The sequence below is a fragment of the Eleutherodactylus coqui genome, chromosome 6, assembly GCF_035609145.1.
Source record: "Eleutherodactylus coqui strain aEleCoq1 chromosome 6, aEleCoq1.hap1, whole genome shotgun sequence".
Lineage (NCBI taxonomy): Eukaryota > Metazoa > Chordata > Amphibia > Anura > Eleutherodactylidae > Eleutherodactylus > Eleutherodactylus coqui.
This window is the reverse complement of record NC_089842.1, coordinates 184,252,069-184,275,373: the sequence shown is the minus strand read 5'-3', so window position 1 is coordinate 184,275,373 and position 23,305 is coordinate 184,252,069. Positions and strand designations below refer to the sequence as shown.

The window sequence follows — 23,305 nt, the reverse complement described above, 5'->3', positions numbered from 1 at the left end:
GAATACATTTAGAGATGATATATTGACGGCTCATGGATGCACCAGGTGCTTAGCCATGTAATGTGTCATGAGCTCCTGGTAATGCAGTTGATGTATTTGATTTGTTTTTGCAGTGTAGCCACATATTAGTCCTTCACCAAGACCAGTCAATGGTGCTTGCTAAAGAAAAAAAAATTGATGGGATATATTTTTTCTTCTAGTTATATTTTCAAATTTTTTTGGAAAGATGTGCCTCACCATTGACCAACACTGCACATAGGCTGTTCAGAGGATAAAACTTTTAGTGTAGTAGTAGCTATTTTCTTTGTTTACTGATTCAAGAAGGTAAACTATGGTAGATACATTCCAAGCACTGATGGGCATGATGTAAAGATCAATTATTCCTGGATGAGACGCTCTACAGTACAAATGTTTATGTACACAGAGCCTATGGAGAACCACTTGAACTCTGTAACTCTGTGCTATGCTGATATGGAAGTAGTGTCCCCTACACTAATTGGTTTTACGGAGAATATCTCTGTAACACACTCTTCAATAGAACATTATTTTCTTGATCAGAGAAGTATAATTCCTTCAAGAAAAAACCTGTATGGTATCCAACGCAAATGAAGGGTACAGTATGGCCCATAACCTTTTATGGGTGGCATAAGTACAGTTTTGTACACTTAAGATCTTGTATGGCGCGGTTAGTGCTACAGGTATATTCTTGCGTTTCAAATTGGTGGGTGAATATACGAGCTGTTTGGTGAGAATCATTGACAGGTCATACAGCACTCTGTGTAATTCCGATGGATTCTGTTTATTTGTTAACAGGCCAAAGTATTTATAGTCTTTTTAGATAAATGCATTGGAAGCAAGGCTAGAGGGCACCTGACAGAGCTTATTTACACGAGCGTATATCAGCCATAGTTTTCACAGCCGGCCGATATACGCTTCCATCTGAGCAGTTCCCCCCTTCCCCCCCCCCTCACCGTCTCTCTCCCCCATGCCGGCATTTGCAACAGGTGGGGGGGGGGACTGAGCTCCGTTCTGTTCCGCCCACTCCCATTGCTGGCTGCAGACAAGGGGCGGGAGCTTAGCTGCACCCTCTCCCATTGCAAACTGCTTGGAGGGAAGGAGAGTGACAGAGAGCCAGTGAGGGAAAGAGGGGGCTGCTCAGATAGAGGCGTATATTAGCCAGCTGTGAAAACGCCGGCCGATATAAGCACGTGTAAATAAGCCCTTATACATATGCATAACTTGATACGATTAATTTTTTTAGTCGTTATTAAAACTTTTCCTGTTGGTCTCTGGGCAGAACGCCTCTCTGGTCCCATGCTGTTTGCCAATTGTCTAAGACTGTTAATTGGTAATCTATAAGCATTCCTGAGCTTGGTTAAGGCTTATATAGTTAAATATATGTATAGAAGATCTAATGAAGAACTCTATCATCTGTTTCACTATTTGTTAAGCAGAGTACATTTCTAAACAAAGTCGATGTTTAATCAGCCATCTTTCCTTGAGCACACACTTGTCAATTGCAGCTTTTCTTCTTCAGGCTTTGGAAATTTCTGATTGTCCTGTTCAGGAGTCAAGCCATCTGGGTACTTGTTAAGCAAAATGGAGTAGAGAACAATATGAAGGGCAGCAGACGTTAAAGTTTCTCTCACCGAGCCTCAAGACAGCCTTTTACATGAGCCAATAAATTGTTCAGATTCTCACATCCAGTGGGAATGTAAATGATGTTCATTCAGTGTAAATGCATGCCCTGACTGAATGACAAATGAGAATTTGTCTACTTCTCATTCGTTCTTCAGTTTCTGCATGCAGAACACTGCAGGAGGGATCGGCCCATGTAACCCGACAACTAACTGTTTACTGTGAAAGGAGGCAGGCTGGCTGGACTGATCCCTGGCCTGCTCTGCCTTCATTTACTAGCGATGCTCATTCCCTGGCCTACTCTGCCTCCATTTACTAGCGATGCTCATTCCTGTGCAAAAGAATAGGAACGGTTGTCACTGGGGTGACCTGTTGGGCATTTGCACCTAACAAGTCATCCCGTGTAAAAGGACCCTAATACTGTCCAGAAAAGGAAAAGAAAAATTTCATAAATTTTAGCTTTTGGATGAAAAAAAGTGGCTTTATTTCTTTCCTTTAATGTACTATTATACTCCAGCAGGATGATGATTAACAAAAGCTAGCATAATAGTATGATACTGGAGGTGCAGGCATAGAAGCGGTGCTAACACCATGACTTGTGAGTGCCAGCTGTATCTTACAATTGACACGGTGCTCTAACAGATAGAATCAAATTCTAGGGTGCGATTGATTGTTATGAAAGTTCAGGGCCTAACAGTGGCCTGCCATATACAGGAGTCTTACAGCGCTGTGGAATATTTGTAGATGGCGTAGTAGTGAGTATGAGAGTCAAGGGAATTGGATCAGAGTCCTATAAGGCAAATTGAGAGATCGCCTACAGGGAGCGAAACAGCAGTAACAAAATTAAAAGGATGAATGAAAAGGAGAGGGACATACGAAGGAGACAATGGAGAATCTGGAGAGAGCAGAGAATTTCCAAATACATAATGATAAATCGAGAAATGCAAAGTAAATCAAAAGTTAGATAAGGGTATATCAGCTTACAGGAATGGGTATTATAGAAAGGGTGTAGGACTGAAAGGATTCCATGTGAAACCAGGTATATCTATTAGCTTCCTTCTCAGGCCTTAGTCAGACGGGCGTTTTTTGCCGCGATTTGCGGATCGCATGACGGATGCGCATCCGCAAATCGCGTGACCGGTGCGCGCAAGTCGCCCGCAAATCTGCTCCTAGCCGCGTTTCATTAGAAACGGGCCGGAGCTGTCCAGCGCATTGCATTCAATGGAGACGGCAATACAGCCGTCTCCATTGAAAGCAATGCGCTGCGGGTGAGCCCGGGATGAATTGTCGGTAAGGGCTTAAATATATAAGCCCTTACCTGCAATCCATCCTAAAATGTGTTAAAATAAAAAAAAATTGCATTCTCACCTTCTGCCTGCAGCTCCGGGCAGCCGTCCTGCAGTGGGTGTGAAGGGGGTGTGAGTCAGACCTGCCCCCTGATTGGCTCAGCGCTGAGCCAATCAGAGGCATGCCTCACTCACACCCATTCATGAATGGATGTGAGTCAGACCTGCCCCTGATTGGCTCAGCGCTGAGAGGCAGCAGTCACTCACCCATTCATGAATTCATGAATGGGTGTGTGAGTGAAACCGGCCTCTGATTGGTCAGGCTGTGACCAATCAGAGCAGATCATTCAGCAGGCGGGGATTTTAAAGCCCCGCCGGCTGAATAGTGCCAAGAAGCAGTTCAGGAGAACTAACAGCGGCCGCGGCTGGACTCCGGCTGCAGCGGAAAGGTGTATACAATTTTTTTTTATTTTAACACATTTTAGCATGAATTGCAGGGAAGGGTTTATATATTTAACCCCTTCCCGACAATTAACCCCGCGCACGCCGGCAGCCCATTGCTTTCAATGGAGCGGCTGTATTGCCGCTCCATTGAATTCAATGGGCAAACATCGTTCTTCTCTGCCACAGCTGTTACAGCTGTGGCAGAGAAGAATGATTTGTCTTCTATATATTCTCAATGGGGTCGGCGCTGCTGCCGCCGGCCCCATTGAGCGCATATACAGAAGCGAACAGGAATCGCAGATAGGTGCGATCTGCGATTTTTTGTTCTATAATTTTTCGGACGAGCGCATAAAAAGCGCTCATGTGTCCGATACCATTGCGAAGCAATGGTTTTAAAAAATCGCCGGACGCATGCGCAAATCGCGGCAAAAAACGCCCGTCTGACTAAGCCCTCAGGGGTTAAGTAATTAGTTCTTCCATATGTTAGCTTTGAGCCACCTCTGTGTACCATTCCCCTAGAGTAAGGAGCCACTGATTTCCAATGGAATAATGGTTTTGGCAGCTTCAGAATAGTGGCCAGGGAGGGATTTTTTGGTAGGAGCATTAAGATTGGGTCCTGTTAAACTTTAAAGGAAGAGTGGCTTCAGGAGTGTTTGAGATTCTGCCACCAGTACCTTTATGCACATTACGGAGATCAGCAACTTTGAAACCTCCCAGACTAGGGTAACGTCACCAAATACGAGTATATGGTTTTGGAACCTTTTTTTTTCTGAATCTGTGCATTCAAAGTCCTATAACTTTTTTTCCCCATGTACGGAGCTCTGTGAGGGCTTAATTTTTGCGAGACGAGCTGTAGTTTTTATTGGTATATTGGTGTATTGGCTGCGGAATAAGTTGGCGCTATACAAATAAAGATTATTATAGGTATAATTTTCGGGTACATACGGCTTTTTAAATCACTTTTATTGCATTTTGTGGGAGGTATACCCTTTCCACGCCGTGATCCCATACATAGATCGCGGCAGGGAATGGGGTTAACAGTGGGGTTCGTATCTCTGATGCACCCTCACTGTTGCAGCGGGAGGTCGGCTATCAGTGACGTACCCTTACGTCCTTTGGAGGAAAGGGGTTAAAAACACAAAGCTCTTGTGCTTTTTTCAAAATGCTTTTTTTTTCTTTTTCAAAAAGTTATTTTTGGTGCATTTGATGTAGATTTTTAAAAGCTGGCATTTACTAGCAGCCTTAGGCTGGGCTCACAGCCCAGCCTAAGGCTGGGTTGGATTTCCACAGCGGAAGACCTGCGATCATTTTGTTTTCACGTGGATGTACAGTATGCACAGCTTGTCGTTCGTGCGAAGCGTGCGCTCTCTTTCCCCTCCAGCTGTCATTATGGCTTTTCTATTGAAGTTGCAAGTGTTTCCACCCCTCATATGCAATGTTAATTGTGTATGGGTGACAAAACACTTGCATCCATTGACTTTAATGGTGACTGTCCGCTCAAAAATAAGCATGCTGCGATTTTTCTTCCACTCATGGAAACTGCAGTGCCTATCCACACGTCTGAGCGACGCTGCAAAAATTCAGGTCTTTCACAGACTCTTACTTCGCACTGCAGTTGGAAGCGCAATGTAACAAATATAATTTAACATATCTTAAGGAGACATTAGACCGAGAGAAAAAACAAACATTTTTTATTGCTTTTAAACACAGGTATCTGCATATGAAGATCTCACTGTGCTAGTAACCTGTAACAGCCCTCAAATACGTTGATCACATGGGGAGGGGGAAGGTAGACATGTTATATGGAAAAGTTTGTCATAACAAACAGTTTAACCTCAAATACAAAAGATTCATAAATACAAACAAGTCAAACATCGGTTTTAAATGCTAAATAAATAGCTAGGATTTTCAAAATACTCTTAAGTGTGTATAGTCCATACCTCAAAAATATACCCCAGTCTATTCCTCAAGTAGTGTTCAGGTAGAAAATCTATAGTCACTTTGCCCACCCTCCATTCTGGATATAAACAGTAAGTTTCAATGAGAAAATACAAAAAACCTACATTAACAGATTAGAAAAAGGTCATGGCAATTAAACAGTACGCTGTATCTCTGATATACATATATACCTCTATAAACATACATGTATGTGGCTTGGACCCTATTGAGCAGTTGGTGCATTTGCCCTGAGTGCTGAAAGGTGTGAGGAATCAGTGCTTGTTCGCTCTGTGGATGGCCAAGTGGTACTGCTTGGCGAGCGAGTTCAGCAGGACAACACAATTATAAATAACAAAACTTTGATGGCCTCTGAGAGAACTTGTCTGACACAAGTCAGATGCGGGACTTTTTTGCAGGCGGTGCAATTGCACCAGGCGTGCTTTTATTGACTTCCAGGCCCAACTTCTGAGCTTCACTTGTGAAGAAGGATTGTAGCCGCACTCCTGCTTTAGATTCATTGCTGGTAACATGGTTATACTCAAAGCAATTGGAGAACATCAATTCGACGTCAGCTACAAATTCAGCTGTTTAAAAAAAAAAAAAAGGGGGTTAGAAAACTTATTATTCTGTCTGTTTAGTCGAAAAATGTTAAGGTTTTACAGTCACAACAGCATACAGAGAAGATTTTGCAAGTAAACACTAATGACAGGATTATAAATGTTTAAAATCGGGGAGGCTCTGATCACAGAGTCCCCCAGCTGTAAGAATAGGGGAACACAGTCAGTCATTCTGCCATTCCATACAATTCTATAATAAATATTAAAAGGAGTTTTCTGGGCAAAAACTATTGATGCCCTATCCTTAGAATAGCTAATCAATTACAGGATTTTTGTTACTTACCGTAAAATCCATTTCTCATCTTGTTCATTAGGGGACATAGCAAGACATTAGGGGTATAGCTGCTACCGCATTTTCCCGAAAATAAGAGTGTCTTATATTAATTTTTGTTCAAAAAGGTTTAAAGGGGTTGTCCCGCGCCGAAACGGGTTTTTTTTTTTTCAACCCCCCCCCCGTTCGGCGCGAGACAACCCCGATGCAGGGAGGTAAAGAAAGCTCACCGGAGCGCTTACCTGAATCCCCGCGCTCCGGTGACTTCTCTACTCACCGCTGAAGATGGCCTCTTCCTCCGTGGACCGCAGCTCTTCTGTGCGGTCCACTGCCGATTCCAGCCTCCTGATTGGCTGGAATCGGCACGTGACGGGGCGGAGCTACACGGAGCTACACGGAGCCCCATAGAAGACTGCAGAAGACCCGGACTGCGCAAGCGCGGCTAATTTGGCCATCGGAGGGCGAAAATTAGTCGGCACCATGGAGACGAGGACGCCAGCAACGGAGCAGGTAAGTATAAAACTTTTTATAACTTCTGCATGGCTCATAATTAATGCACAATGTACATTACAAAGTGCATTATTATGGCCATGCAGAAGTGTACAGACCCACTTGCTGCCTCGGGACAACCCCTTTAACCATTTTACATGTATAGCTACCTGGACACTATTTAAATTGACTTTTTTAATTAACTGTTAGCAGGGCTTATATTTCAAGCATCCTCAAAAAGCCTGAAAAATCATTTTGCCTCCTCAAAAATTCTGGAAAACCATGCTAGATCTTATTTTCAGGGTATGTCTTATTTTCAGGGAAACAGGATATCACTAGGTGGCAGACACTAAGCATAAGAGTGTGTTCATTCCTCCGCACTAGCTATGCCCCTCCTGCAGGCGCTATGCTAATCAGTTTATATATAAGCAGTACAAGAAACAAATTCACACATTACATCAAATACAGACCGTAATAAGAAAACAATGGAACAGTGTAAGATTCAGAAAAGACTGAGGATCCGTTCTAGAAAAACAAGCAGGGCCCATGAAAAATGAATATTGGGTGGGAGCCGTGTCCCCCAATGAACTAGACGAGAAATGGATTTTAAGGCAAGTAACAAAAATCCAGTTTTCTTGTTTATGTCATTGAAGGACACAGCGAAACATCTGGATGTTCCAAAGCAGATTCCAAGGGGTAAGAGAAAAGGAGATGGTGGATAAAGCTCTTGTCATAATGGAATGACCTTCAGTGGATATGCCCTGCCAAAAACTAGGTGAAGGCAGATAGAACAGTACACCAAAACACAGAAGATGGGAGGCCTTAATAGGTAGGGAAGGCCAGGCAGATTATGTGTGCAAGAAGCTTCATGAAACACATCACAGCTTAGATCCCATGAAAACCTGTAGAGTAGAAGGTACCTACAGTATGACCCATGGCTTGCAGAGGATACCGGATATCTGAGAAGACAGAGAAGGGACAGAACTCAACCTTCAAGAAAGCTGAACAGGCAGAAAAAAAGAAAAAGCAAAACTACAGTTCATCTCTCCTTTGTTAGTGGCCAAGGCAAGCCAAGTTTATAGAGGAATCAATGTTAAAAAAGAACTTCCTACTTCTCAAAAGGAGAAGACCCCACCCTCTGAGCTGGTGTGATCTCAACTGCAGATGTTTGCCATCTAGCTATCCACTCCTGGATTATAGCAGACCAAGAGAAGCGCCATGTGGGACTCAATCAGCCGTAGGATGCTGGACAACTCTACCATAACACTGGTGTCACAGGTCCTTCTTAGACTGCCTAGGAAGGCCATTACTGTAGCGTTCTTCAACAGACCCAAGCAAGGAAAGGGCAGTGGGGAGATGTAGTTAATGAGTGGTAGAGGGAAGACAAAGTAGCAGGACAAGGAGTACAAGTGGGGATTCTGGAGGGATCTGTATCGAGCTCTGGAAAGGATGGAGCAGACTCTCCTTGGGGAGGAAGGCAGCCCATTGGAAAGCAATAAGCTAAGAGAATTAGAAAGGCCAGATGGGTCCAGGATCTGCACTAGCAAGTTAAAATGGTTCCCAAAAGGGAGAGTGCAAAATTAAGAGAGAAGGATCACCTCAAAATGAGAAGTGCAAAATTAAGAGAAGGATCACTTCTCTGGGTGGAGACAAGTCTACCAAAGGCGTACCTGCAGTGTGACATTTCTTTTCCTGTTTAAAGGATGAGAATCTAACAAACGTGTCCAGTCTGGATGAAACTGCCATTGAAAAGGACAAGAAGAGTGAAAATTTCTTATTGTACAGCTATGACATGTCAAGGATGGCAATTAAAAGGAGGTAGACACTTTGACCCAAGTACTGAGACATTAGAGGTGATGGAAAGCACCTACCAGGCAAGATTATATTCCGCAGAGCCTAACTACTCCACCAAGAGGAGGGATGACACTCATTGGCATTCACATAACTGCCAGTATTGAACACTCTACTTAGTAGCAGAAAAGAGGCAAAACTGCAGTAACGATAATTAGGGGAAGAGGGTCATCTAGCATAAGAGGATTAGTTACTAGCCCCTCAGACTTCCCCCAAAAAAGGGCGACTTAATGCTTGCAGCAACCACTAGAAGTAATGATAGGGAAATGTTCCTCTCTTATGCGCTCCATAAATGTGTAGGTTATTCAGTTACTGATGACAGAAATATACGATTTACTCTTCCTATGGGAGAGATTGCAGAGACTGACCGATACGGATGCAGACTGCTTAGTGTGGTCAATGCGCAGGGCAATAATGGAGGGCAATCACTCACCAGGCAAATATACCAACCCTAAGGTCTTACGCAACTTTCACTGGTGTTATCCAGATGAGCCTGGTGAAGCCTTGCAGACAGCACCTTCCTCGAGAAGAAGTATTGCAAGAAACTGTTAGCTTGAGCTTTAACCCTTTCCAATCCACTGTCTGACGTCTAAAGACATTCTGATTGAAGGCTGTACAGCTCCCATGTCGGAAGAAGTCAGGCAGGAAATTCTTACTGTAGGTTACTGGCCGCTCTGTTGTCAGGGGCCTCTCCAGTATGTCCTATACCGCAGTACTGGCTTTAGCCAGCAGATGGCGCCATTGTATAATGGCAGAAAGAGAAAGTCCCCTAGGAAACCCTGAATCCAAAATTGGATTGCAAAAGGATTAATTCAGGTCTTTCCCCAGTACAGAGATAACTAACTGTGCCCCTATGGGAAAGGTTACTGATGCTGTATGGTGGTTGCAACAATAGAGTAGCCATGTCAGAGTTAAGCAGCAAAAGTATAACCTGTTCTGCGGGAGGAGGAAATGAGCAGTCTGGCATTCGTCATAACAGTGTGGTCATGAAGATATTGGCTGACTAGTATCTGTGACCATGATATAACCTTGTTAAATAGAGACTGGCCATATGGAACGGTTTAAAAAACTACCAAAATACATCCAAGATGGAGAGTGACATGCAATAATGCTTTCATGGAAGAAAGCAGTAAAACAAGCTGATGTCCAATTGCGATCATGGTACATAGAATCTAGTTGTAATGTAGTTATTTGTCCTATGGAAGGCAGTAACGTAGACTATGTTGGATACAGTGTCTCACAGTAATAGATGGCGGACATAATGCGACTGCCTGATGCTAGTAACCATTTCCGATACAGAGCCTAGCAGTAATACAGATACCCAATGTATGAAGGCAGCATGGGACTCGTGGATACTTGCAAGCACTGCTTGCAGTAGGGGCATAGCTGGTGGGAGGAACGCACACTTATTTTCCGTGTCCAACTCCTAGTGGTAGCAGCTATACTAAAGGCCTTGCTGTGCCCCCCAATGAGACGAGACGAGACATTAAATTGCCGCAAACCAGCCCCTTGGGATCCCCGGTGATTAGCTGATCAGCTAGCCCCCTGTTAGTGCAGTGGGGCCAGACATAATCATTCGGGATGGGAGAGGAAGTGCCATAACTGGCTTCACTTGCATTGAAATCAACGGGAGCTGAAGCAGCTATAACACTTCCAGCACTTCTGCCTCAGACACCGGTGTTGGATGAGAATGTGTAACACGACTCTTCAGCTCCCATTGATTTCAATGAGAGTGAATTCAGCTATGGTATTTCCACTACCGTCCCTGATGATGATGCCCAGCCTGCTGCAATGACATTGGTCTGGACGATCAGCTAATCACGGAGGATCCTGAGCAGCAGGACAGGGAAGCAAAATCAAAATATTAAGCAATACCAATAAACTACACAATGGAAATAGGAGAGTCCGCACTTAAGGAAAATGAATAAACCAGGGCATGGTTTTATTAACTTACATGCAGAATTGTATTCACATTTGTTCACTTTCTCACGGATTATATTTAAGGCAATTGGTCTCTTGATAATGTCAAAGTAGTCTGGAACCTGTAAATAACGATAAAACATACACAGATTATACGTTGAATACACAGTAAAGCTCCTCACACTGCATTTGTGTGATCCATTTGACCAGCATACACTTCAATGGATCCATAGACCTCCTATTTACTGGATAGGGGCCCATTTGGTTGGTATCACTCAGGAATGCAAGTGTTTTTTGGATCTGTTAAATGGAGACCCCAAATTTTTGAATGATGGATGCCACTTAATAGCATCAATCACAAGCTTCTTATACAAGGTCATCAAAATCTACTAAAAGGCTCATGATGCATCAGTTAAATGGATATTATAGTCTATTGGTAACAGATGCATTAAACTGCCACCCAACACTGGCATCCATCACCTATAGGCTATAATAGAATCCATTTAACAGGTAAATTTTTTAAAATTCCTTAACGGGATACCATTGTATCCTATGAGTGACTGATGGGCATGATCGCAGTCTCCGTTAAACATGTATGGCATGAGCTTGTCCTGGCGTATATTGGGTTATGGACTTCCTGTTAAATGTATGGAAGAGCCTGAGCAGTTCAGACACATGTATCTACATAGTAACTGTAGTAATCTTATATCATAATTATCCAAGCAACGTGTATTGACAGCTTTACAATACCTGGATCTTGGACACCAGTCTCATGAAAGGCCAGCTGTCATCGTGCCTCACCAACTCTACCACCAGCTGCTCACAAGCAGATAGCTCATGTACTCCCTGGTTTCTCCCAGAACTCCTCCTGTTTCCTTGATCCCCAGTAGAAAGATCTGGCAGAATAAGCAGGTATAGCAGTCAGTACAGGTGAATAGTCAGTAATTCTATGCAAAGAGAAACATTGCTACTATTTTAAGGGGTTATTTTACGCAAATACGTTGGAGTACGATATGCCAATTAAAAGCTGCACGTCTCTTAGCCCCTTAAGGATGCTGCCATTTTGTTTTTTCATAGTTTTTTTTTTTAACCTCTCTACTTTCCAAGAACTCATAACTTCTTTCATTTTTCTATTAACATAACCATCTGAGGGCTTGTTTTTTTGCGGGACGAGTTGTATTTTTCAATGGTACAATTTAATGTACCATATAATGTACTGAAACACTTTTAAAGAATGGCAAAAACTTGTGTGTGTCTGGTTTAGGTGTATAATGTGCAGCAAAAATGACACGTTCACCTGATTCTGTGGGTCAGTATTACAGCCCTACCAAATTTATATAGCTTTTTTTTTTATTTAAATCAGCAGCATACACTGACATAACGCAGATTTAGGCCCAATGTCCACGTGCGGATATTTATTTGTAAAATCTGTGCGTGGCCCCCGCATGGAGATCTGTGCATCGTGCTGCCCATAGGGATGCATTAGCATCCATAGCGCAGCTAAAAGCATGCGGATGTGATTTCTTCCCTGTGTGCGGGTCGCACGCACGGGAAGAAATCACAGCATTGTCCATTTTACTACAGGTCTCCCGCAGCTTCCACTGAAGCCAATAGAAGCCATCCATAACCGCAGCACCACCACAGCTGTTTTTGTGCTGTGCCGCGGATACGCAGGAGAGCAAGAGATTAAAAATGAAAAAGAAAAAAAAAGCACTGCACATGCGCCAGGAGTGTCCGCCATGCTGATGAAAGAAGATCCGGCTGGCGCAGAGGAGACCCGCACTGGACCCTGAGAGGTAAGTAATAGTTTTCTTTCTTTCCATGTCCTCGGGCACGCACGGATACCATTGCAGGATTCTGCAGTAGTATCCGTGCGTGCAAGTGGACATGAGGCCTTAGACTCCACAGTGTATTTCAAATCAGCTGCAGATTCCATGCAGAATTTTTGTGCTCCCTGTGGCAGAAATTTTTTAAGTCTCATTCATACAGCTTATATTGTAAATACTGCGAGTTTTGCACGGCAAATTCCGCTGAGTGAAGGCAACTCATACTACAATAGAAGCTACTAAAACCTATCAGATGAGTTTTCTATCAGGTCAGTCTCCTGCCTCGCACTCTCTGGAATGCTAATGTACAGTTTTGCAATTGATTGTAAGGATATCGGATTTGGCTCTGAGTCACAAATCACTCGCATAAGCGAATGATGACAGAGTTCAGTTGTGTAGCCCGTTTACACAGGCAGATAAATAGTTCGCAGTTTCATACAAAATTGCGTTCGCAAATAGTTTAGTCGTTCACACTTACTGGTACAGTGAAAGTGAAGGACTAAACGATCGCTGTTCACACACATCGTGTAAACGTGTGATTATTTTTATGCCTGCATAAAATGAACAAGAAGCAAAACTAATTCTTGTTGGTCATTGACTCAGTCATATTTAAATTGAATGATCATAGTTCAAATGTCCAGAAGCTCCAGTGATGTTTGAACGATCTTCATTCTACGTAAAAGGGCCCTTAGATTAGCGTTCAGGAAAGCAAAGAAGGACTGGAAATGGACCTGACAGAATGAGCACTGAATGGGATCAAACAGCTCGTATTAACTGCGAACAACAGTTTTAAAGTTCAGTAGGGTGAAAGCTTTGGGAAAGTAGTTTCTGACCTCACAAGACAGAATCCGATTGTGTTGGGTGTTTTACAAGTCTGCTGGACCCATACTGTTAGAACTGTGTGAACAGAGCCTTAAAAAGGAGTCGTACACAATTATAAAACTACGTGCCATGCCTGTCTGAAGACTGTTTGGTATGGGTCTCAGCTCCATTAAAGTGAATTGAGCTAAGCTCCAATGCCTCACACAACTTGTGGACACGTGTGGTGCCATTTCTAAAAAACATCAACCGAGTTGATGCAGCACAATCCCTTTAAGCAAGGTTTCCCATCAAGCAACCCAAGATCTGAAAGGTCAGGATCAGCCACTGCATACCTGGCAACAAAGTTCAGAATAAATTTCTAGTTACGAAGAATCAGAGGAAACTTACCGGCCGTTAAAAGTCTTTTGCCTCTTCCTCCGGCTTCCGCAACGGTAGGTGTCGAATTCTGCATCTGTGCCTTTTTTCCTTTTGGCGTCTGCTCAACACCATCAAGGGTAAATGGACGGAAGGCAAATGGGCTTCCTACAGGAGTACTATCCACAGATTTCATTTTTTTGCCTCTACCTCGGCCCCTGCCCCGACCTCTGCCTTGTCCAGGAACTGAAACCAGCTCCACAAGGGACGTTTCATGGGCTTCTGCATCTGCCTGTGAACTGTGAAAGGATAAACGGGAACCAGGTTTCGTTTCCAATGGGGGAGCAGAACTGGCCTTTTTGCCTCTGCCTCTTCCTTTCGGAGTTTGTAAGCTGTTTTTGGGCGTTACTGGTTGACTTTTAGGAGTCTTCCCAGAATCTTTCTTTCCGCTTCCTTTCTTAGGTCCCGGTTTTCTACCAGGTTTTCCTTTTTTAGTCTTTAAAGGTAATTGTATCTTGGCTTTACCTTTCTTAGTGGCACTGTAAGAAGAAAAAAAAATTAAACAGCGAAACTTAAGTGAATGTAAAAAAATCAGGGCAACTGATTTTTGTAGTTTTCAGTTCTTGGGGGAACAGCGCGGATAATGCTAGGCTCTTCCCTCCATTCTCCGATATCAGGAGATCTGTGACAACTTGGCTGTTGGGAGGGATATTGTGCCTACAAGTTGGGTTCTAAAATCAAAAATGTGATGGACCTTTGGTAAGCAGTTTACAATGAAATGATGAAATATTTGAGACAAAATTTCCTTGATTTTGAATCACTTGGCTTTGTTCACACCAACGTTATGACTTCTTTCTTCGCAGTCTTACAGATTTGTCACATTTTTTTTTTAAACTGTCCCCATCAACTTTTAAAAGTTTTCCTATTCTTGCCGGATATAATACCACAGCTTTCTACAGTATGAACAGAGACTCAGATCTCAAAAACAAAATTGTGTTAATTTCTTAACGACCCCCAATGGCATATTGTGTCACTGTGAACTGAACCATTTGTGCAAATTGATATAATAACCACACCATTATAGCAATAGCTGTAACCAAGCCATCTGCAGCAGGAGTCAGCTCTAATATACTACCATCTCCTGCTGCAATGGCCAATATTGGAGCTAGCATGGATACTGGCTGTTTAACACCTTAGATGCTGTGGTCAATTGCAGAGTGCTGATGGATTTAATCACTTATTATGGCAGCCAGGTCTTCCATCTTACTATACAAAGTACACTGTTTGTCAGCATTTAGGCCCATTTACATGCAAAGAGAATTGCTCAAAATTCGTTCAAAAGATAGGGAGTTTGACAGTTTTAGTGATCGTTTTGCATAAGCTGCTAATGGACACTTCATTTGCATGTAAATGAGCCTCAAGGAGCTGTATGCAGAGAACAGCAGGTGGTCTGAATACAGTGTAATTAGTGCTACCTGTGGAGAACACAGCATGCAGTTTCGGCCATCAGCTCTCTAGCTGAACAATGGATTTTATGCTCATCTAAAAATTAATCATTCGGACGAAAAGTAAATAAATGATGGTAGCATTTACACGCAACAATTATCACTTAAAAGACATGGTTTGTTAATAGTTACGTGTAAATGGGCCTTTACTCCGTCAATAATTCAGGTGGATTCCACAAAAGAAAAGTCACCATATTGCAGATTAGCTTTTTTGTGGATCTGCAGTGCATTAAACTGAACATTCATGGCAGAAATCTGAGGATCCACCTTGAATTCTTTCACAAATCCAAGTCATATTTTTTTAATGATGTTCTTGTTAGATTAAATAAAAAGCCTTAAAGGGGTTGTCTCGCAAAAGCAAGTGGGGTTCAGCACTTCTGTATGGCCATATTAATGCACTTTGTAATATACATCGTGCATTAAATATGAGCCATACAGAAGTTATTCACTTACCTTCCCTGCGCTGGCGTCCCCGTCTCCATGGCTCCGTCTAACTTCAGCGTCTAATTGCCCGATTAGACGCGCTTGCGCAGAAGGGTCTTCTGCCTTCGGCTCAGTTCGGCAGCAGCGGCGTTCTGGCTCCGCCCCCTTCTACGCATCATTGCGTAGCTCCGCCCCATCACGTGTGCCGATTCCAGCCAATCAGGAGGCTGGAATCGGCACATGTGACGGGGCGGAGCTACACGATGACGCGTAGAAGGGGGCAGAGCCAGAACGCCGCTGCTGCCGAACAGACCCGATGGCAGAAGACCCTTCTGCGCAAGCGCGTCTAATTGGGCGATTAGACACTGAAGTTAGACGGAGCCATGGAGACGGGGACGCCAGCGCAGGGAAGGTAAGTGAATAACTTCTGTATGGCTCATATTTAATGCACGATGTATATTACAAAGTGCATTAATATGGCCATACAGAAGTGCTGAACCCCACTTGCTTTCGCGAGACAACCCCTTTAACCGCATAAAATAAATAAATAAAAATCTGAGGTGTTTTGTTCAAGAGTGTAATCATTGTGTGAACATAACCTTAATACAATGGGCCCAGTTATTAAAATTGTGTTATGTACAGTTGCACACGAAAATACACCACATGGATGCTCCCGTCTCTGACTAGCTAACCTCTCTTCTTCGGATATGGCAGTCTCATCTTCATTCTCTGACTGCTCTTGCACATCATCTTCTAGCAGATCTTCCTCTTCTTCCTCATCATTGTCCACTGAAGGCTTCTTCTGTTTAGTCCAGTGGGTCCTTTGTCTCGGTTTACACTCTGGACAAAACCAGTCACCATCCGGAATAAACTGCACAGGAAGCAAAAAAAAGGCCATTAAGAAAAAAAAAAGAAAACCGATTTTCAAAGTAGTGAAAGTATCAATTGACAGAAAAGATCCTGATTTATATGGTCTCCCCACAGGGCAGCATTTTAAATGTGCCCATACACAGACTAAAATTGATGAAAATGATTTCAAATACTGTGTTTTTTTTTTTTTAGAGTGCATATGGAGGGTGATGCTTACCAGCGCCAGATATGCTGGTGAAATGATTGTTCACCAGATGATTGCTTATTTAACCTACTTCTAATGTGTATGTCTATCCATAAGATAGGTGATACAAGTCTTATTGTGGTGGTCTCAATGCTAAGAGGTCCCAAGTCACCCCCTTCTCATCACTGTGGGCTCACTGTACCCACCCGCAGTGACCTCACACTGAACAGAGCAGTGGCTGAGCATGCATGGCCACCACTCCACGTCAATAGGGCTGACAGAAATAGCCAGAATTCATGCCATCATGCATGAATTTCCTATAATGGTGCGAGAATATGTTGCCTCCATAGCATACATTCGTATGAGTGAATGCGTGGCATTGTATGGCAAGTGCGAGTATGAGTGCACGTGTGAACGCTTGAAGATGCACATACTTGAAGCAAGAATGGATTGGAATCGCTGAGGGCACTTCATGATGGAGTTTCACTTAGTCACATGAAATAGCGCCGTGTTGTCTTGGGTAACACTATGGAATGGCTGAAGCTAAGTGACGTTTATATTTCCCGCTTGTGCAGGGGTAAATCACATCACCACCTGGATGTCATACTATCAGGAGGTTATATTGCAATTGCCTTTAATTTCATTAAGTCCCCTGGTGATTCCAGGAGTTTAGACCCTTTTACACACAACGATTATTGCTCAAAATTCGCTCAAAAGCCATCTTGAGTGTAAATGTGCCCAACTTTTACTTTTCTGCCGAACAATGATTTTCAGTTCAGCATGAAATCATTGTTTGGCAGAAGAGCTGATAAGAAGGACCACACGCTGTGTTCTGCCCGGGAACACCTGATAACATTGTCTCAGTTATCAGCCCCATGGCAGAACAGGGAATTTATTCAGACAACAGTGGGTGGTCTGTTCCATAAATACAGCTCCTGGCAGCTTACATTAATAATTGGTACTTAAAGGCAATAGTACCAAGTAGTAGTTTTATGCAAAATGCTCCCTCAAATTCATCTTTTGAGAGATCATCTTTGTGTATAAATGGGCTGTTACTGTTCTGGAGGAAATGCGTTGGGAAATGAATAGGTGATGGGCATGTGAGTAGAGTGCAATAGGCACAGTGTAGGTGACAAGACACCGGTGAATGGGGGGCACTCTTATCAGGACGATAGCCCCACAGTTAGGCAGGGTGCATGCAGTTGCAAGAACAGGGAGTGTTGTCATCATGCATTAAAGCTCCTGTCTACACTACTCCTGCTGAGGATGTAGGGAGAATATATTGACCTCTTTAAAAGCCCCTGGTGAATATTCTGGTCATCGGATCGTGAGTAATTAGTGGATATTTGTACATTATGGATAGGTGATATGTTCCATTTAGACGACAGTTGTCTAAAACAGTGTTTCTTAACTCCAGTCCTCAAGAATCCCCCAACAGTTCATATTTTCAGGATTTCCTCAGTATTGCACAGGTGATGCAATTATGGTCAGGGCCTCAGACATTGCCACAGGTGTTCTTACTATAGGGTGTCCTGAAAACATGACCTGTTGGGGGCCCCCCCAAGGACCAGAGTTGAGAAACACTGGTCTAAATGACTGCATGAGCGCTGACGTCACCACTAAGGTCGTTAGCACCCGTGTAGAGCGTTTAGACAGGCAGACTTTCATTATGTTGAATACAGTAGCTTAAATTACCTTCAGCTTTGGCCTCACACAGAAAATGTGGTGCCCTCTCTCACAGCCATCACACAGGATCATGCTCTCACCATCTCCTTTCTTGCGGCATACTTTGCACCTGGTATTACAAATGGATCGGGACCACAAGATACTGCGTTCCAACGTGGATAGGTTAAGGAAGATTTGAGATAAACTGCTAGATGCAAGTAAAGATTCTCGCCAGCGGTCCAGCACTGTCCTGTGAGCACGACCATTGTCACTACCATCTACAATGAGACAAAAGCCCAGTCAGCAATTCTTGTCGCCATTGTTTAGAAATGAGGCATAACAAAACCTAAGTTACCAGCATTAAGATAGGAGTTGCTAATCTTACTTACCATCCCTTTCACTAATATGTTCTTCATCTTTCTTTTTTTTGTCATCCTTCTTTTTATCAGACTTGGAGGTTTTCTTATTGTCTTCTGCATCACCTATAAAATGGATGATCACAAATTGATGAGCAGCTACTAGCAGTACTACCTGCCCATTTTCTTCTGCGCTGGCTCTTTTAGTTCAGCTGCACTGGAGCATTGATCATCTGCTGAGATAATGAGGTGGTCTTGCAATAAAGGCATTTACTAATTTTACCCCACTCAGTAAAAGCTTGAGACTTGCTTACCCGTCATCTGTCGCTCTGGGGAACCCTGCCATCCATGCAATACAGAGTGGCCCATTCATTGGAATGGCTGTCATGTTCTACTAGTGTCTGGCCAGAAACGTTTGATCATCAGGCCATTTTCTGTTTAAAGGCGGCCATACATATTAGACAGAAGGTGATGGTTGAATGAACCATCATCGCCCGTTGAACAAGTGTATTGCAGACGCAGTGACACATTTTCGTCCATGTACGGCCAGATTAAACAACTGCATTGGCCAATATGTTCACCACCACCAGGCGACAGACGAATGATATTTCTGGGAACATTCTTTCAAAAGAAACATCTTTCGTCTGACCACCATCTTTGCGGAAAACAGATAATGATTAGATTTTGTAGTTAGGTCTTATGGAGGGTACGTCCTTTTACGGGACAGTCGCTGCCGACTTACCAAGTGGAGCCTTTAGGTATCTGCGTTCCACTCCTTGCTCTATTTGTAATAATGCTTGTGCCAGGTAACATACAGAATTAGCTGCTGCTTGCGGAGTGCTGGCGTTTGTAGACGGGGCACTTTGGATGTCCGTTTTCAAATTCTGGAGGCTGCAGGAAAATGGTGTATTCAATATACAAGGTTCCAGTAAGACAGCAAAGTATAAAGCTCTGCACTAATCTCCAGGGTATTGTACCATAAGCTGGCATTTATGTGCAATAGACTACTGTGCAGATGCAACTATATATTTTTTAAGCTCTGAACATAAAAAAATACTCAACAGAAGTATTTCTATGCATTTAATTAGAAACATATACAAGGTAGAGAAGGAGTCTAGACCAAGAATGGATCCCATAAACCACTACTAACTAAAGGGGCACACTGATGGATCCTAGGTGTTAGCTTATTATAGGAGGAGAGCGTCAGGACAGGGTGATGTCCTTGATTTACAACCCCTTTAAGCACGGAATGCTTAATTATAATTAAATTTTCAGAAAGGTCCCCAACCTGTCCTTGTCGCTTTGATTTATGTTGTTTTCCATTTCAATGTCATTATCCTCCAGTTTCATCGTTCCATTTTCTTTTGTTTCATTATCCAGAAGTTCATATGAGCAGTTCTCAAGAGCGTACCTCCATGACTGCCTGTCAGGTACCTGGATCAAGAAAACAGGTGGATATTACTGCAGCAGCAAAATACAACAACCACACGAAGAGCAAACTAGTAGTATTCACAAGCCAGATTTTGTATAAGTTTGTGTTCACAAGTGGCGGATTTGCTGCACGATTTGACACAGAGCTGCCACGGATGTCATCCCAGCAATGAAAATATATGCACCCCAAAACGCTTTTCAAAAGATACTCGCACACCCCAGCATATCGCATTGACCTTAATGGGGTCCCTTGGGTGGTGGTCAGGGCCATTTTTCATGGAGGGGGGGAAAAAAACACAAAAAAAAAACGCGCTCTCAAAAGTATCAAGAGGCTGACTGAATTTAGATGATCTCAATGCAGATGTGATCAGAACTTAAACTATTTGTGGGTGAAAAAAAAAAAGCCACATGTAAGTCATGCTACCATGTCATGACGATTAACTGAACCACATTTCTTATGATCTTACAACAGTGAAAAGAAAATTAGTTTAAAGTTACATGACGCACGGCTTAAGTCATTGATTGTGCTTTTAAAAACAGACTCGGGAGTTGTGGACACAGCATATCACAGCTAGCTCAGCCGATTGTGAATGGAAAGCTAGCCAGATTACACAGTGGCTACCTCAACAGGTGGCACATCAGACATTTATGGTATGTCTTGTGGATATTCCATGACTGTCCAAGATGAGAATACCTCAACTGTTAACCCCTTAGTGACGAAGCCTGTTTGCGCCTTAGTGACGGAGCCAAATTTTGGAAATCTAACATGCGTCGTTCAACGTAGCATAACTCCGTAAAGGCTTTACATATCCAAGTGATTCTGACATTGTTTTTTCGCCACATGTTGTACTTCATTTTGGTTGTAAAAAGAGACCAATATAATGTGTATATTTATTAAAAGCGCCAAAATTGGGAAAATTTTGAAAAAACCATTGTCATTTTTTCACATTTTCAACTGTAATATCTCAAATATGTCCAAACATACTGTACAAATTTTTGATAAGATATATAGTTCTGTTTACTTTATTCTGAATGCACATTTGAAAAACTTGTGTTTTTTTTAACCATTTAGATGACATACAAATTTAACATTACTTTTCAGCATTTTGAGGAACAATTTGTTTTCCTGCACCAAGCCAAGTTTGTAAAGGCTCATAGGTGTCAGAATTATAGATAACCCCACAAATGACCCCATTTTAAAAACTACACCCCCTTAATGTATTTACTGAAGGGGGGGGGGGGGGTCAGGAGTATTTTGACCCCACCGTTTTTTTTCAGGAATTAATTAAATTTAGAGGAGAAAAATTAAAATTTCATATTTTTGCAAATAGGTCATTTTAAAGATATATTTTTTTCCTATAGTGCCCATGAAAATGAGGATTTACACCCCAAAATGGATACCCCCGTTTCTCCCGTGTTCAGAAACATACCCATTGTGGCCCTAATCTTATGTCTGGATGCACAACAGGGCCCAAGCCGAAAGGGGCAGCAGGTGGCTTTCAGAACAGACATTTTGCTTGAAGGCGTTTTAGGCCCCATAGCACTTTTGTAGAGCTCTTGAGCGGCCAAAACCATAGAGAACCCCCACAAATGACGCCATTTTGAAAACTAGACTCCTTAACAAATTTATCTAGGGGTGTACTGCCCATTTTGAGCCCACAGTTTTTGAATGAATTCTAGCAAAGCAAAAGGAAAAAAAATTGTGATTTTCGTTTTTTTGTCAATTCTGTCATTTTAAAAACAGCTTTTTTTGTACAGCACACACATGAATGAAGCCTTGCACCCCAAAATGGATACCCCTGTTTCTCCCGTGTTCAGAGACATACCCATTGTGGCCCTAATCTTTTATCTGGATGCACAACGGGGCCCAAAATGAAAGGAGTAATCGGTGGCTTTCAGAACTGAAATTTAGCATGAAGGTGATTTAGGCTCCATTGCCCACTTGTAGAGCCCTTGAGCGGCCAAAAACGACAAAGAACCCCAACAAATGAGCCCATTTTGAAAACTAGACCCCTTAACGAATTAATCTGGGGGTGTACTGTGTATTTTAAGCCTACAATTTTTGAATAAATCTAAGCAAAGCAGTAGGAAAAAAAATTACAATTTTCATTTTTTTGGCAGTTGTATCAATTTAAAAACAGTTTTTTTTGTACAGCACACATAGGAATGAAGACTTTCACCCCAAAATGGATACCTCTGTTTGTCCCGTGTTCAGATACATACCCCTAGTGGCCCTAATCTACTTAAAGGACACATGGCTAGGCTTATAATGGAAGGAGCACCCGTTGGATTTCAGGGTACAACGGAATAAATTCCAGGCCCCATTGCCCACTTGTAGAGCCATTGAGCATCCAAAACGATAAAGAACCCCCTTAAATGACCCCATTGAAAAAACTAGACCCCTTAACGAATTCATCTAGGGGTGTACTGCGTATTTTGACCCCACAGTATTTGAATGAATCTAAGCAAAGCAGAAGGAAAAAATAACAATTTTCATTTTTTTGTCAATTTTGTCAATTTAAAAACTGTTTTTTTTTTGTACAGGGTACATAGGAATGAAGATGTTCACCCCAAAATGGATCCCCCCTTTTGTCCCGTGTTCAAAAACATTCCCGTTGTGGCCCTAATCTACTTATAGGACACATGGTTAGGCCTATAATGGAGGGAACACCCGTTGGATTTCAGGGCACAACTGAATACATTCCAGGCCCCATTGCCCACTTGTATGGAATAAAAATTGACTCCCTAAAAATACCCCCCCCCCCCCCCCCGCGCCCTTTTCGGCGTTCCACAAATCTTAGATAAAAGTAATAATGTGAACTGTGTAGTATTTCCGAAGACAAGGGTAACTACGGAGGCTGGTTGGGATGGGCCCATGGGGCAATAAATGCTTCATGCTCTCATGCTTTTTGGGGGTATTTCGTGACCTCAGTAGCGGGTATGGGGTGTAAAAAGTGGCGCTCTGTGAGTCTCCGTAAGCTTGCGGAGGTGCGGCGGTCTCGCACAGAAGACGCTCAACAAGCGAGCGTTCCCGGGGCTTCTTGTAAATTGCGTATTACAGGTAGCGTTCTGAATAACGCCGGGCTCACACGGCCGTAGGTGGAATCCGCTTGCGGAGGCCCGCAGCGGATCCCAGCTGTGAGCCGGCCGTGACCCTGCGTACGGCCGCGTTATGTACTGCGCATAACTGCGTACTCACACAGGCGGTCATGCGCAGTATTTATTTTTTGTTGTTGTTTGTATTTCCCGCACCGTCGCTTAGCGATGACGCGGGTACCCGCAGCCCGTATACAATGTAGTTGCGTATGGGCAGCGGGTATATCCGCGACCACGGAGCACAATGGGCTCTATGTTGCGGATATCCCCAGTAAAATAGAACCTGCTCCGTTCTCTTTTCTGCGAGTGGATTACACAG

At 43.0% G+C, this 23,305-nt stretch overlaps 1 protein-coding gene across 1 annotated transcript in view; it reads right to left on the bottom strand.

Moving 5' to 3' along the window:
* Nucleotides 1-5,042: 5,042 nt before the first annotated feature.
* The window catches only part of BAZ1A (bromodomain adjacent to zinc finger domain 1A), a 62,958-nt gene continuing 44,695 nt past the window's right edge, over nucleotides 5,043-23,305 (bottom strand). The window contains exons 20-28 of the mRNA XM_066608430.1: nucleotides 19,748-19,893; nucleotides 19,202-19,350; nucleotides 18,493-18,585; nucleotides 18,134-18,381; nucleotides 16,077-16,255; nucleotides 13,490-13,995; nucleotides 11,205-11,350; nucleotides 10,489-10,576; nucleotides 5,043-5,890 (exon numbers count right to left, since the gene is read on the bottom strand). Coding sequence (XP_066464527.1) covers nucleotides 5,700-5,890; nucleotides 10,489-10,576; nucleotides 11,205-11,350; nucleotides 13,490-13,995; nucleotides 16,077-16,255; nucleotides 18,134-18,381; nucleotides 18,493-18,585; nucleotides 19,202-19,350; nucleotides 19,748-19,893 — 1,746 coding nt within the window. The 3' untranslated portion in view covers nucleotides 5,043-5,699. The remainder of the gene's footprint in view (nucleotides 5,891-10,488; nucleotides 10,577-11,204; nucleotides 11,351-13,489; nucleotides 13,996-16,076; nucleotides 16,256-18,133; nucleotides 18,382-18,492; nucleotides 18,586-19,201; nucleotides 19,351-19,747; nucleotides 19,894-23,305) is intronic.